We start from the raw sequence: 11,247 nt of genomic DNA, 5'->3' as shown, positions 1-11,247 counted from the left end.
CAGACCCAGCTGCCCAACAGACTTCCAATCACCTCCTCAAGGTGTTTATTCAAAGTCAGCCTCCTGGTCTGCAGGAAGGGGCTTGGAGGGGGTGTCCCCGTCCCAGGCTGGGAGTGTCTGAGAGAACGCTCCACCAGGCTCCATTGCAATCTTCCTGGGCCAGACCCTTCCTCAGTCAATAGCAAGTTTCTTGCTCTTCCCAAATTAAACCATCTCTCCCTCAATCAGTTTACGTTTGCTTCATTTGGCTTTTTGGATTAAATTAGTCCTTCATTACAGGATTCTGGAAAATGTATTGAAAACCAAACCCAGATCTTGAAAAACTATGGAAATAAAAAAAAAATCTGATGTTGTATAAGGCATATTCCACCCTCCACACCCTCCCCCTGTCACTTAAAATCTTTCAATCCCTTAAAAACAAAAGCAAAAGCAGAGTGGCTATTCTGAATTATAGACCCAGCAGGAAATGTAGACTAATGAGCCATCTCACTAGGCAATGGAACACCGCCTTACCCAGGCTGCTCCTCAGGAGAAGCTGTTACTGTGATAGTAGAAAGAGTCAAGTGTTTAGGCAAAGAATAAAGCATGTTTCTTTTACTGCCTAGAAAGAAATTCAGAGAAGAATTCTCCATTTAAAATAAAAGTGTTACTGCTTTCCGGGGTTTCTTGGCATCCACCTTAACCTTGGTCATAAATGCTAACCAGGCCTACATTTCCAAAATGACCCCATAGAATAGGGGCCACCCTGAGCCCCAAACTGGACTTCTGGGACAAAGCCAACTGAGAACTGCCCCCCCCCACCCCAAAACACAGGGGACTCAAAGCCCAGGCCATGCAAGACATGGGAGCCTGCAACCATAGTATGTAGATCCAAAGACCACTGTGGCTGTTAGTCCTGTGTTCAGGTGGTCAGCAGGGTTCTCCTGCCTAGTAGCCCAGGGTCTGTGGTGGCAGCAGAGGATCAAGTCATTAGGTCAAGGAATTCTCCTGGAAAGGGTCTGTTCAAATCCCCACAGGGTGGTTCTTTTAGATCTCCAAAGCCAGTTCCGATTGCTGGGTAAATCCACTCCTGAGGAGGCTGGCAAACACGCTCACCTGCGCACAGAAGTTGGCGAGGCTGACCTGAACCCTAATGTAAAGCAAAGATCCCTTTTAAAAGAATGTGCCTCTTCTCGGGCGGCTGGACGGTGGGACCGTGGCCGGTGGCTCAGAGGAGGCTCCGCCAGGACAGAGGAAAGAACGCGCCACTGCTTGCTTTACTGGAAGCGAAGCACGGCGTCAGGGAGCTGCAGGGGGAAATAGGAGAGGAAAGGGATCCCCAGCTGGTAAAAGCCGCCCTGAACGTGCGGGTCGAGCATCAGGGAGGCGTTGAAAGGTGGACGGAGACTGGAGGAGGCGGCCAGAAGTGAGGCGCCCAGGCCGCCAGCCGGCCCTGGCTTGGCGTCCCCGAGGACCTGGCCCCCTCCAGCGGGTGTCTGGCCCTGCCTCTCCGCCAGGATGCTGTCGATGCTGAAGCTATTGGACTTGGAGCTCTTCGGAGAGCTGCGGGAGGCGGGCCGCGGAGGGGACCCCGGGCCATCCCCGGTGCGCGCTGGCTGGCCCACCGCCACCGCCACGGAGCCCTGGACAGCATCGCCTGCGTCCTGGTCCGGCGACCCAGGGCCCAGCCAGTGGAGGGACGCCTGCGGAGAGGAGCCTTCCCCGAGGGGCGAGGGGCGCGTGGGCGCTCCATCACTCCCGGGAGTTCCGGGGCTGGGGCGCGCTGCCCCGCTGGCCGCCTGGGGCCGCGCCTCCGAGCCGCGCTCCTGCAGCTCCGCGCGAGCCCGCTTGGCCTCCGGGGCCCCGGCGCCGGGTTTGGGCTTCCTCTTCCGGCGCCGGTAGTTGCCATTCTCGAACATATCCAAGCAGCGAGGGTCCAGCGTCCAGTAGCTGCCCTTGCCGGGCCGCCCTTTCTCGCGGGGCACCTTGACAAAGCAGTCGTTGAGCGAGAGGTTGTGGCGGATGCTGTTCTGCCAGCCCTGCCGGTTGTCGTGGTAGAAGGGGAAGCGGTCCATGATGAACTGGTAGATGCCGTTGAGGGTGACCCTCTGCTCGGGCGCGTCCTGGATCGCCATGGCTATGAGCGCGATGTAGCTGTACGGTGGCTTCTGCGGGGGCTCGGCTCGGCCCGAGGCGGCCAGAGCAGCCGCGGGGGCGAAGGCCAGAGGCAGCCCGGGTCTCTCAGGGCCGTACAGATAGAGCATGGGCGAGGCGGCCAGAGCAGGCAGCCGGGGACCGAAGAGGTGACTCATGGCGAGCCAGAGCCGGCGACCCCGGAGGCTCAAGGAGTGCGCGGCGCGCCACAAGGGCCCTCCTGAGGAGCCTGCCTGGAGTCTGCGCTCCGCTCTGCCGCTCTCCCTGGCTGCTCCGCGCTCTGTCCTTTCTTCATGGCTTTAAAAATGTTAAATAATTGTTGTAAGTTTGCTATTATATGTTGACTTAGCGCTGGAAAATAAATTGTCTATGATAAACAGTCGTTGTGTTCTCAGCCCACCCACATTAATTAAAATTTCATTGCTGAAAAACTCCAAGCTTTTCTCTCCACGTGTCTTTTTGATACCAGCCAATGGGTTTCGGGGCTATTCCTTCATTTGTTTATAGAATTAGTCTGTTGATAAGTCCGCCCACCCAAGTTGAATCAAGCTGTGTTTATTTGGAAAAATTTCCGGGCACCCAATATATAAACGCACTGATCTGATGTTTGAAATATCACGTCCACCCCTTGACGCTGTAAGCACACACAGTCAGTGAGGCAGGATGTGGACGGGTGGCTCGAAGCCGGGTCTGCAGGGCCAGGAAGGCAGGGTGGGGGGGAGCACCAGTGTGGGTTTTACTGTTGGCCTGGGGGCACCCCATAACCTTGAGTCTCCCACAAAAGGTCTCTCTTCTTCCAGGCCTAATAGGAGATGGAGAGAGCAAGGCCCTACAAAGTACTTTCTGAGGCCCTTGACCAAATCCTTTTTTAGAGGTAGTATCCACGGTAAGAGGTTTGGTGTCCGATGTGGGGTGCAGCCCTTTCCAGACAGCTGCTGGGCACACTCTGTGGGAGACAGGCATTCTCCAGGTGCTGAGTGCCCCCAAAGAGGAGTGGACCCCAGGAGCCAACCTCTCCTTGAAGGAAGGCAGAGAAGAGCAGAAGGCACAAGGGCACCAGGTCTATAGCTCTGGCTGAAGAAGATTTCAAAAACACTGTTTGCTGAGTTGGGGGCAACACTAGAGTCTTTCTGGGGGGCTAAGGTTGCAAGCAAGAAACACCATCAAGGGGCACTTGGCAGCTGGCGGGCGAGCTGGTATTTGTGGATGCGGGTCTTTTGCTTTATATCCTGTGCTTTCCTGTTTATAACAAGGAGGGGGGTTATAACAACTTCACAAGTGCATGCAGCTGGCCCGTGATTACATTAAGCATTTGGGAAGCCTGCTTGCTCTCCCCCGACCCCCCTCCCTGGGGTGTAAGCAGCCCCTCTTCTGTCTCATTTTACATTTAGCCACGTCACACTTTGAATAAAAAATCCTGAATGATACCAATTCCAAAGGAGTCCTCTCTGCCCACTCCAAGTTGGGGTAGGGGTGGGAGCATGTAGCGTGACCAAGTCCTGTTTGTGATCTCCGCTGAGTATTCTTTTAAAGGAAAAAGAAAACACTGGGGATAACTGAATTAGCGTTTCATTGAGTAAACCGCCGAGCGGTGCCAAAGAGAAAAGGGAGGGTGGGGACGGCAGGTGGGCGTAGAAATGGCCACCCGCACGCACCACCCGAGGGGGCGTGGCACTGCGCACTAATGTGGGGGGAAGGTCTGTCGCGGCCGCTGTCACGAAACCACATCAAGCTGGGGACTGGTTGCCAGAGCTCAGGTAGGTTTTGCACGAAGAGCAGGAGCGCATCCCATTCCATTAGGAGGAACTGGAAGGTAACCCACGTGGTTGGGGCTTTCCGGATACCGCGGAGGACATAGCCGGCAGAGGATGCGGTGAGTTTGAAATACCAAAAGAAGTCGCAGCCAGCGTCAGAAAAACCCAGTTTAGGTGCAGGTCCCAGCGTCTGGGCTGGCGATCCCCGAGTCGGGACCTGCACCTAAACTAACGTAGGCCTAGCGTGCTGGGCAGGCCTAAGTCCTGGGAGTGGCCCTCTAGACAAGAGGGGGCGGGACCTAGTCCTCTCAGGATCCCTCCTTATCGCCAGTGCACCCCCTTTCAATCCTAGGGTGAGAAAAGAGCCTTAGTGTTCGCACATTTGCAAGCCTGGGGTCACCCGGCCTCTCCAGATCAGCACCATCCGGTAAGCCCAAGTTGGAAGCCAACTGGAGTTCCACCTCTGCGCTGCCTGCTCTAACAGACCCAGACCCAGAGGCCGGTGTCGCGACGCAACCCCCTCCCACACCTCTGCATCTCGCAGCCCCTCCCAGAGCTCCCCCCGGCACCCGAAGTCCAGCACGCATATCCCCAATTCTCTGGAAACCAGCGCCGTCTGGGCGCGTCTTCCAAACTCTAAGGCAAATCCCAGCTTGAATCCGTGCACTAATAAACACCTCCCAATTTGGGCACAGGCCGAATGAGGGCGGAGATACGCAGGGCCGGTGGGCGGAGCACTGATCGCAACAAGGGGGAAATAAATAAATAAACAACAAACAAATAATTAAATAAGAATCACACCCCGCGCCCCCCGCCCCCCGAGTTCTACTCGCGGTCGCCGTCGCACGCCCAGCCCCGCGCGCTTGAGGAGGTCTGCAAAGCCTCGCAGAGCATCCAGATTCCAGCAGTGAACTCCAGCGTCGCGCCCCAGCCCGGCTCCAGGGCCAGCGCGGGCGTGGATTCTGGGCTCCCAGGTGAAGAGTTTGTAACTTGAGCCCAGGTGGGGCTGCTGCTGGGCCGGACTTGGCGCTGGGGCACATTTCCACATTTCCACGTTTCCGGGGACTGCAAGACCTAAGGCCCTAGCGTCCAGGAGCGGATGCGCCCTCGTGCGGAAGCTCTGTTGGCGGAGGACCCAGCTGAGGCCAGTTGGGGGACAGCTAGTCTGTGAGACAGCGACGGGGGTGGGCGGGACAGACGAGAGGGTGTCCTAGAGAGCCAGGTGGGGACCCTGAAAATCCCTTACAGATTCCTAAGTCTTCAGATCCCTGCAAAGCACGTCATCACCAAGTCAGTCGGTGAGAGCCACCTTCCTGGTGGAGACCCTGAGACCGCCATCCTGCCCGGCTGCTGCTGGAAGGCTTGACCTTCCAACTGGGCTGGCAGAAATTGAGGGCAGTCGCACCATTCCCTGTCCCCAGCCTGAGCGGAAGTAAGCTCCTCAGGGAGGCTGGTTGGAGCCCAGGCACCGGGGAGGGAAAGAGCCTGGGAAAGAGAGAGTGGTGAGATGGGGGCTCCTCCCACTGCCCCCAAACATCCTTCCTTGCTCAGCCCCCAGTAAAAAGCAGACATCCCAGTTAAGGGTCATCTGCGTCATCTCTTCAAACATCCACGTCCCTCTTCTAAATGTGAAGCCAGTTAACTATACATCACATATGTAGTCATGTATGTTTCGCAGTGATGATATGGTATGATTCCACCCTACGTTCAGCTGCTGGAGGAGAGTGGGCGGGAAGGCACAAGGCCCAGCCTGGGCACCTTCTGACAACCTGAAAACATTTCAGGCAAAGACGACAACAACAGTGTCACTGAGATCAGGTGAGCGCCCCGGCTGTTGGCGTCACTCCCGCTGCTTGTAGGAAGTCATTTCATCCCCACAACGACTCTTAAGAGGTAGACATTTTTGTCACTCCCAGTTTGCAGACAAGGAAACTGAGACCTAGTAAGTTGACTTGCCTTGGGTCCTTCATGAGGAAGTGTTCCAAAGACAGAAAAGCGATCTTATTATAACAGCCACATGTGTGGACACCCAGGGCCTGTGGGAGTTCCCTCCTGGACCCTCTCAGCATCTCTGAACGATGGGTGTGAAGGATTCACCCATTTTACAGATGACAAAACTGAGGCTGAGTACAACACTCCAGGGCTGGAGAACGACAGAACAGGGATCCGAACCCACCTGATTGTCCCCCGAGGTGGTGCTCTGGGGTCTGGCCCCATCAGGGGCTGAGAAGGACTCGCTAGAGGAGAGGCTTCCATAAAGGAGAGGGTGCCTGGAGAAACCCAGAGTCCCCACAAGCCCAGGAGACCCTCTCCTCCCTTCACCTCCCACGGCCTCTGAGGCTGGGGCACAGGGTCTTCTGTCCTTCTCTTGGTGGTGGTGGGGGAGATGGGCTGGGACCAGGATGGGAAGGTAATGGCAACCCAGCTGGGTCCACAGGATGCTCAGCCAGGCAGAGGGCAGGGCACCCTGAATGACCACTCACTCACTCGAGCTCACCTTGTTCCCAGGAGTGAAAGGCTCAGAGTGAGCTGCAGAGGCAGGTGCACCACCTTGCACAAGCACCGCAGGTAGCACGGACCACTGAGACCACAGAATCTTTTCTGTTCTGTTCTCCAGGAAAACCCCAGAGCTGAAGGGGGTCGGTCCTTACTGACAGTGCGCTCTATGTTCCTTAATCCTCACAACAATCCTATTTGACCCCCCCCACCCCGTTTTTCCCCAGTTGAGAAACTGGCCCAGAGAGCTTCAGGTAATGGGGCCAGGTCACGTGAGCCCTCTGCTAGCCTGTTTGTAAGGACCTGATGTGGTGTATCCACATTTGGCCTTAGGCCTTAGGAAGTCTCCACTGGGACCTGGGCCCAGGGATGCCCACCTGTAACCCCAGCAACTGGGAGGCTGAAGCAGGAGGATTGCAAGTTGTAGACCAGCCTGGGTAATGGAGCAAGGCCCTGAGGATGTAACTCAATGACAGAGTGCCCTGGGCTCATTTCCCCTGCACTACCAAGAAAGAAAGGACCCCAGGGAAGAAAGGAAGGAAGGAAGGAAGGCCGCCTTGGGAAGTCCGCGAAGATAACATGAAGCTAGGTAAGAAATAAAGCCAGAGGGCCACCAGGAGAGGGAAGGCAGAGGGCAGAACCAGGCGCTGCCGAAGGGGCCTCTCTGGTCATATGACCTCCCAGCCCGGGGTGTGAGGCTGGGGTTCCTGGGAGGAAGCTGCATCCCAGGCCTGGAGGCGGAAGCCTGCTTCCCAGCGCCATTCCCTTGAACACCCAGGATGCCAGCTCTCTTTTCAGCCTGCCTACTCCATTCCACCTCTTCACATGCTCACAGCCCCGGGCTGAAGCTCCCCACAAGCCAGACATTTGGAAAAACCGCAGCACACAAAGTGATATTCGCAAAACTCACTGTACACAAGACACAATTCTGCTTCCCTTTGCTGCAGAGCAGGGATGTTGAGAGGGGAGGGGAGGCCTGGTGGGAGTCAGAGGTGGGTGGCGTCTTCCCAGGCACAGGGCCTATCCCCGAAGAGGGTCGTGGCTGCCAACCTTCCAAACTCCCCTGAAACATTCCACTCCTTTCCTTGCATGCCTCTGTCAAAAAGCAAACATTGCAAACGCCTTGGAGAGCTGAGGCCACGCAAGAGAGAGGCGGGCAGCAAATGCTTCTCAAAGTTTGGGAAAGCATTTCAAATATGTGGTGTAAGAAAGCATTCCGGAGAGAGGGCAGCCCTGGTGGCTCCAGCCAGCCTGTCCCCTCACCTGGCACTGAGGCACTGGGCCCTAGCACCCCCTCTCCATCAGCAGCAAGCTGCCCCGAAGGTGTAGAACCTTCACTTCCACGGACCCACGTCTGCTCCATGGCATGCCAGATGCCCATGCAGGACAGGGTTCCTGAGGGCCAGGTGCAGGATCTGAGGCCACAGTGGTCCTACCAAAGTGGGTCTTTTCTCTGTGCTCTGTCACCATTCACCTCAGGTTTTGGTTAACAATGAATTTCCACCAGCCAATCCTACCCAACAGCCCCTGCGCCTTGTTTGGATTTGGGGCAGAAGGCAGGGGCTACCCAGCAGGCTCTTTCTCAGGAGGGAGCTGGAAACTGCCTTCTGGCTTTGGGGCCCTGCAGGACTCTCTGCCAGTGCTGTCAGTGACCTGCCCCCAGCAGTGGAGGGGTAGAGGGGAGAAGAGGACCCTGGAGATTTACGAGGCAGGCTCTGAAGTTCCCAGGACCCTGCCCTTCCTTCTTCCAGTTTCTGATCTTCATTTCTCACAAGCAGGGGGAGGGTGGTGGGTAAGAGAGGGTCCATCCCAGAAGCCCTGGCTGTGCCAGGTGGAAGGAGAAGGGCTGCTTTGGTAGCCTGTGCGCTTTTCAGCTCCAGAGTACCAGGGAGGCAACAGGCCCGTTCCTGCAGATGTGGTCTTGGTATTTCTAGTCCAACCTGTGAGCGGTTCAGGAGTAAGTCACTGCAGAGTTGACACCTTCGGGGGCAAGTCACTGGAGCCAGAGCAGTGAGGGCCACCAGGCTGCAGACTCACAGGAGTTTTGGAAGAGACCTGGGCAGGGCATGACACTGGCAGCCCCTTCCTGGGCACTGTGAAGTGGTGTGTGGCCTCAGGGTCTTCCAAGAAGCACGTGGTAGATGTATGTGGTGGGCCGCAGAGCCCCCCACCCCCAGAATCAGGCGGGTGAGGCCGGGCACCCTTCTGCCCAGACTTTCCCCCCCTTTTCTAGAAGGCCCTGGGCTTCCCACCGACAGAGAGGGTTAAGAAAGAGGCAGCCAGTCGATATGTGGATCACCAACAGCCTGTGCCTGGCGCCCAGGTCTTTTTTGGCAGACAACAGACACTTGGGGTGGGGACGAAGACCTGCGAGCCGGCGGGGCCGCCGCTTTGGTGCGGCTGTGCTCACAGCGTCGCGCTTCGGGCTCCTCCGCTGGGCTGCAGGAGAGGCTGCTAAACCGAGGCCTGAGGTCCGCGCAGGAGCTGCCGAAGCCGGGCGAGCCGAGCGTGGGGCGAGGCGCAACACGCAGCAGACAAAACCAGGCTTCCGGCAGGTTCCCGCACCACCCAGCCTCCTTGGTTAAGACTCCCGGGGAGAGTGACAGAGCGCGCTGGCCGACACCTCCCAGGGCCGCGGGTCTCCACTCTCCCGCCTCCGGAGGCCCCAGATGTGACCGTCCTGCGCTTGCCCACCTTCCCAGAAGAATGGAAAGACCCATTGCCCTGGCTCTGCGGGCTGCGGAGCGGACCTTCTCCAGCTACCCGCTGGCAGCTGCGACATCTTGAGGAAGGGTTCCTGAAGGCGCGGAAGCCTGGCGCGGTGGGGCGGTGTGGCACGGTGTCGGTGTCGGCAGCAGCGGGGTCTCTCCCCCACTCCGTCCCTTCTCTACTTTCCACTTGTCTCTCAGGTCTCATCATTCACAGGGCATCGAAAGTTCCAGACCCTAAGGCAGGGCCAGCTTCCAGGGAGGTCTCTTTGGAACATCTGAAGGAGAGCACAGCCCACTCGTGGTGCTGAGTGGTCCTCTTGGGTCGGTGGCAGGAAGAGCAGAAGCAAAGTGAAACCGGTGTGGCCGGCGGGAGCCAGGGGCTCCGGCCACCCAGTTCTGACCCTAGGAGAGGACCCCCTCCCTCAGGTACCTCCTCTTGCTCAGTGAACCCTAGCAGGGCTGCCTAGGTGCCTGCTCAAGCAAACCTATGGAAAGAACCCACGCACAGGCTTTAAGCCTCGACCACCGGCCACCTCTGCCGCGGCAGACTGAAGAATCTGTGCTGCACATGTGGGGGAATCACTGTGCTTCAGACTCCCCCTCACTCTACTTCCACGTGGCCCAGAGGCAAAAGGCCATTTTGAAAACACAACACCCAGGTTACAGTGATGGGTAGTCAGCCTTGCACCCAGCAAAGCCACCCGGAGCTAAATCGAAGTCCCCTGGAATGTTAAATCCAAAAAGAGCTTTGTCGGTGGCAGAGCACAGCTCACCTGCTGGGGTGGGAATTAGAGAAGCTGGAGTCCCAAAACTCACAAGTGGAGGCCAGCAGGGGAGTTGCAGATTCCAGCAAAAAAAAAAAAAAAAAAAAAAAAAAAAAAGATAAGAAAGACATTTCCTCAGCTACATTTCACAAAGGCTATATTGATATCAAAATTTTAAAAGATAACAAAATCAGAAAGAGTAAGGATATCATTATTTAACATCCTAAATTGACTAAAATTTAGAAATCTAAAAGCATCAAATTGCTTTCAAAGGGCAGTGAGCTTTGAAATTTGTTCACTGCAATAGGGTAAAGATTCAAAAATCAAACAGGGAAGTAAAGCCTTCTGAAATCCATGTCTGGCTGGTCCCAAAGGCAAGAGATATTAAATGCTAGAGAATCGATTCCCTTTGAACCTTTGCTGGCCCAGCTCAAATTCTTTTCTGGAAAAACCACTGAAGTGAGCAAGAGAAGCCCGCATTTTAGGAAATCCAGGGAAAGGAAGCAGGACTCGCCCTGGCTTACAGTTAGCAAATGGGTAATGTTTATCCTTCTCCTTTGCCTCCTAAATTGGGGACAGCTGGACATTGAAATGGAGTGGCACTGTTTTGTTTTGACAACTGGCACTTTTTTCTGCATATAACAAAATGCACTACAGCAGCTGACCAGCTCAGGGTCTCTCGCCAAGCCCCATCCAAAGGGGACCGTTCTCAGATTGCCTGGGGGAAAAAAGAATCTAATTTTGGATGTTTTAATTAATTGAAAGACTTTTCTGTCACTAAATAAGACAATAGGGGAGCATTTCTGTGATCATCTATATGTATCTATAGTACAGCCACCGGTGTAACAAGAATAATCAGAAAAGGTGGGTTTGGAAACACACCTTTTTTTTTTTTTTTTTTTTTTTTAAATATAAGAACACAAACACATTGTCCGAACTTTGGGCAAAAAACCGACATGGGTTTATTTTAGGTAAATACAACAATTAAGACCACATAAGACAAACACAGATGAAGTTAAAATTTTTTACGTTTTTTTTTTCTTGTAGGAATACTGAGGGTGGAATGTACTATACAAAACCATCACACTTTGTAAATAAAAAGTATCAGATACTTGACTTCTTTATCCACTGACCAAAAAAAAATTATAATAATAAATTATTTTCTTGTTTTGTAAAAGACCTACAATGGGGTAAAGAATTGTATTTCATAATTGTACAAGGGGAAAACCCCCACAGAGATTTCTTAAATTCAATTGATAGAAATGGTTGGGCAAGATGAAAAATTATCCAGTGAACTCAACTTTAAATATTATATTAATGGCTCTGAACAACAGCATAGCCTGGTTACAAATCCACACATTTGTACAGCACGGTCAGAGAAATTTAAAA

General features: G+C 54.7%; 1 protein-coding gene across 1 annotated transcript; it reads right to left on the bottom strand.

Moving 5' to 3' along the window:
* Positions 1-1,239: 1,239 nt before the first annotated feature.
* Foxl1 (forkhead box L1) lies at positions 1,240-2,291 on the bottom strand. The gene has a single exon (XM_076839559.1). It carries the CDS (start codon positions 2,289-2,291, stop codon positions 1,257-1,259), a length of 1,035 nt encoding a protein of 344 aa, XP_076695674.1. The 3' UTR covers positions 1,240-1,256.
* Positions 2,292-11,247: the final 8,956 nt, after the last annotated feature.

The sequence above is a fragment of the Callospermophilus lateralis genome, chromosome 18, assembly GCF_048772815.1.
Source record: "Callospermophilus lateralis isolate mCalLat2 chromosome 18, mCalLat2.hap1, whole genome shotgun sequence".
NCBI classification, from domain to species: Eukaryota; Metazoa; Chordata; class Mammalia; order Rodentia; family Sciuridae; genus Callospermophilus; species Callospermophilus lateralis.
This window is presented reverse-complemented; position numbering and strand designations above follow the sequence as displayed.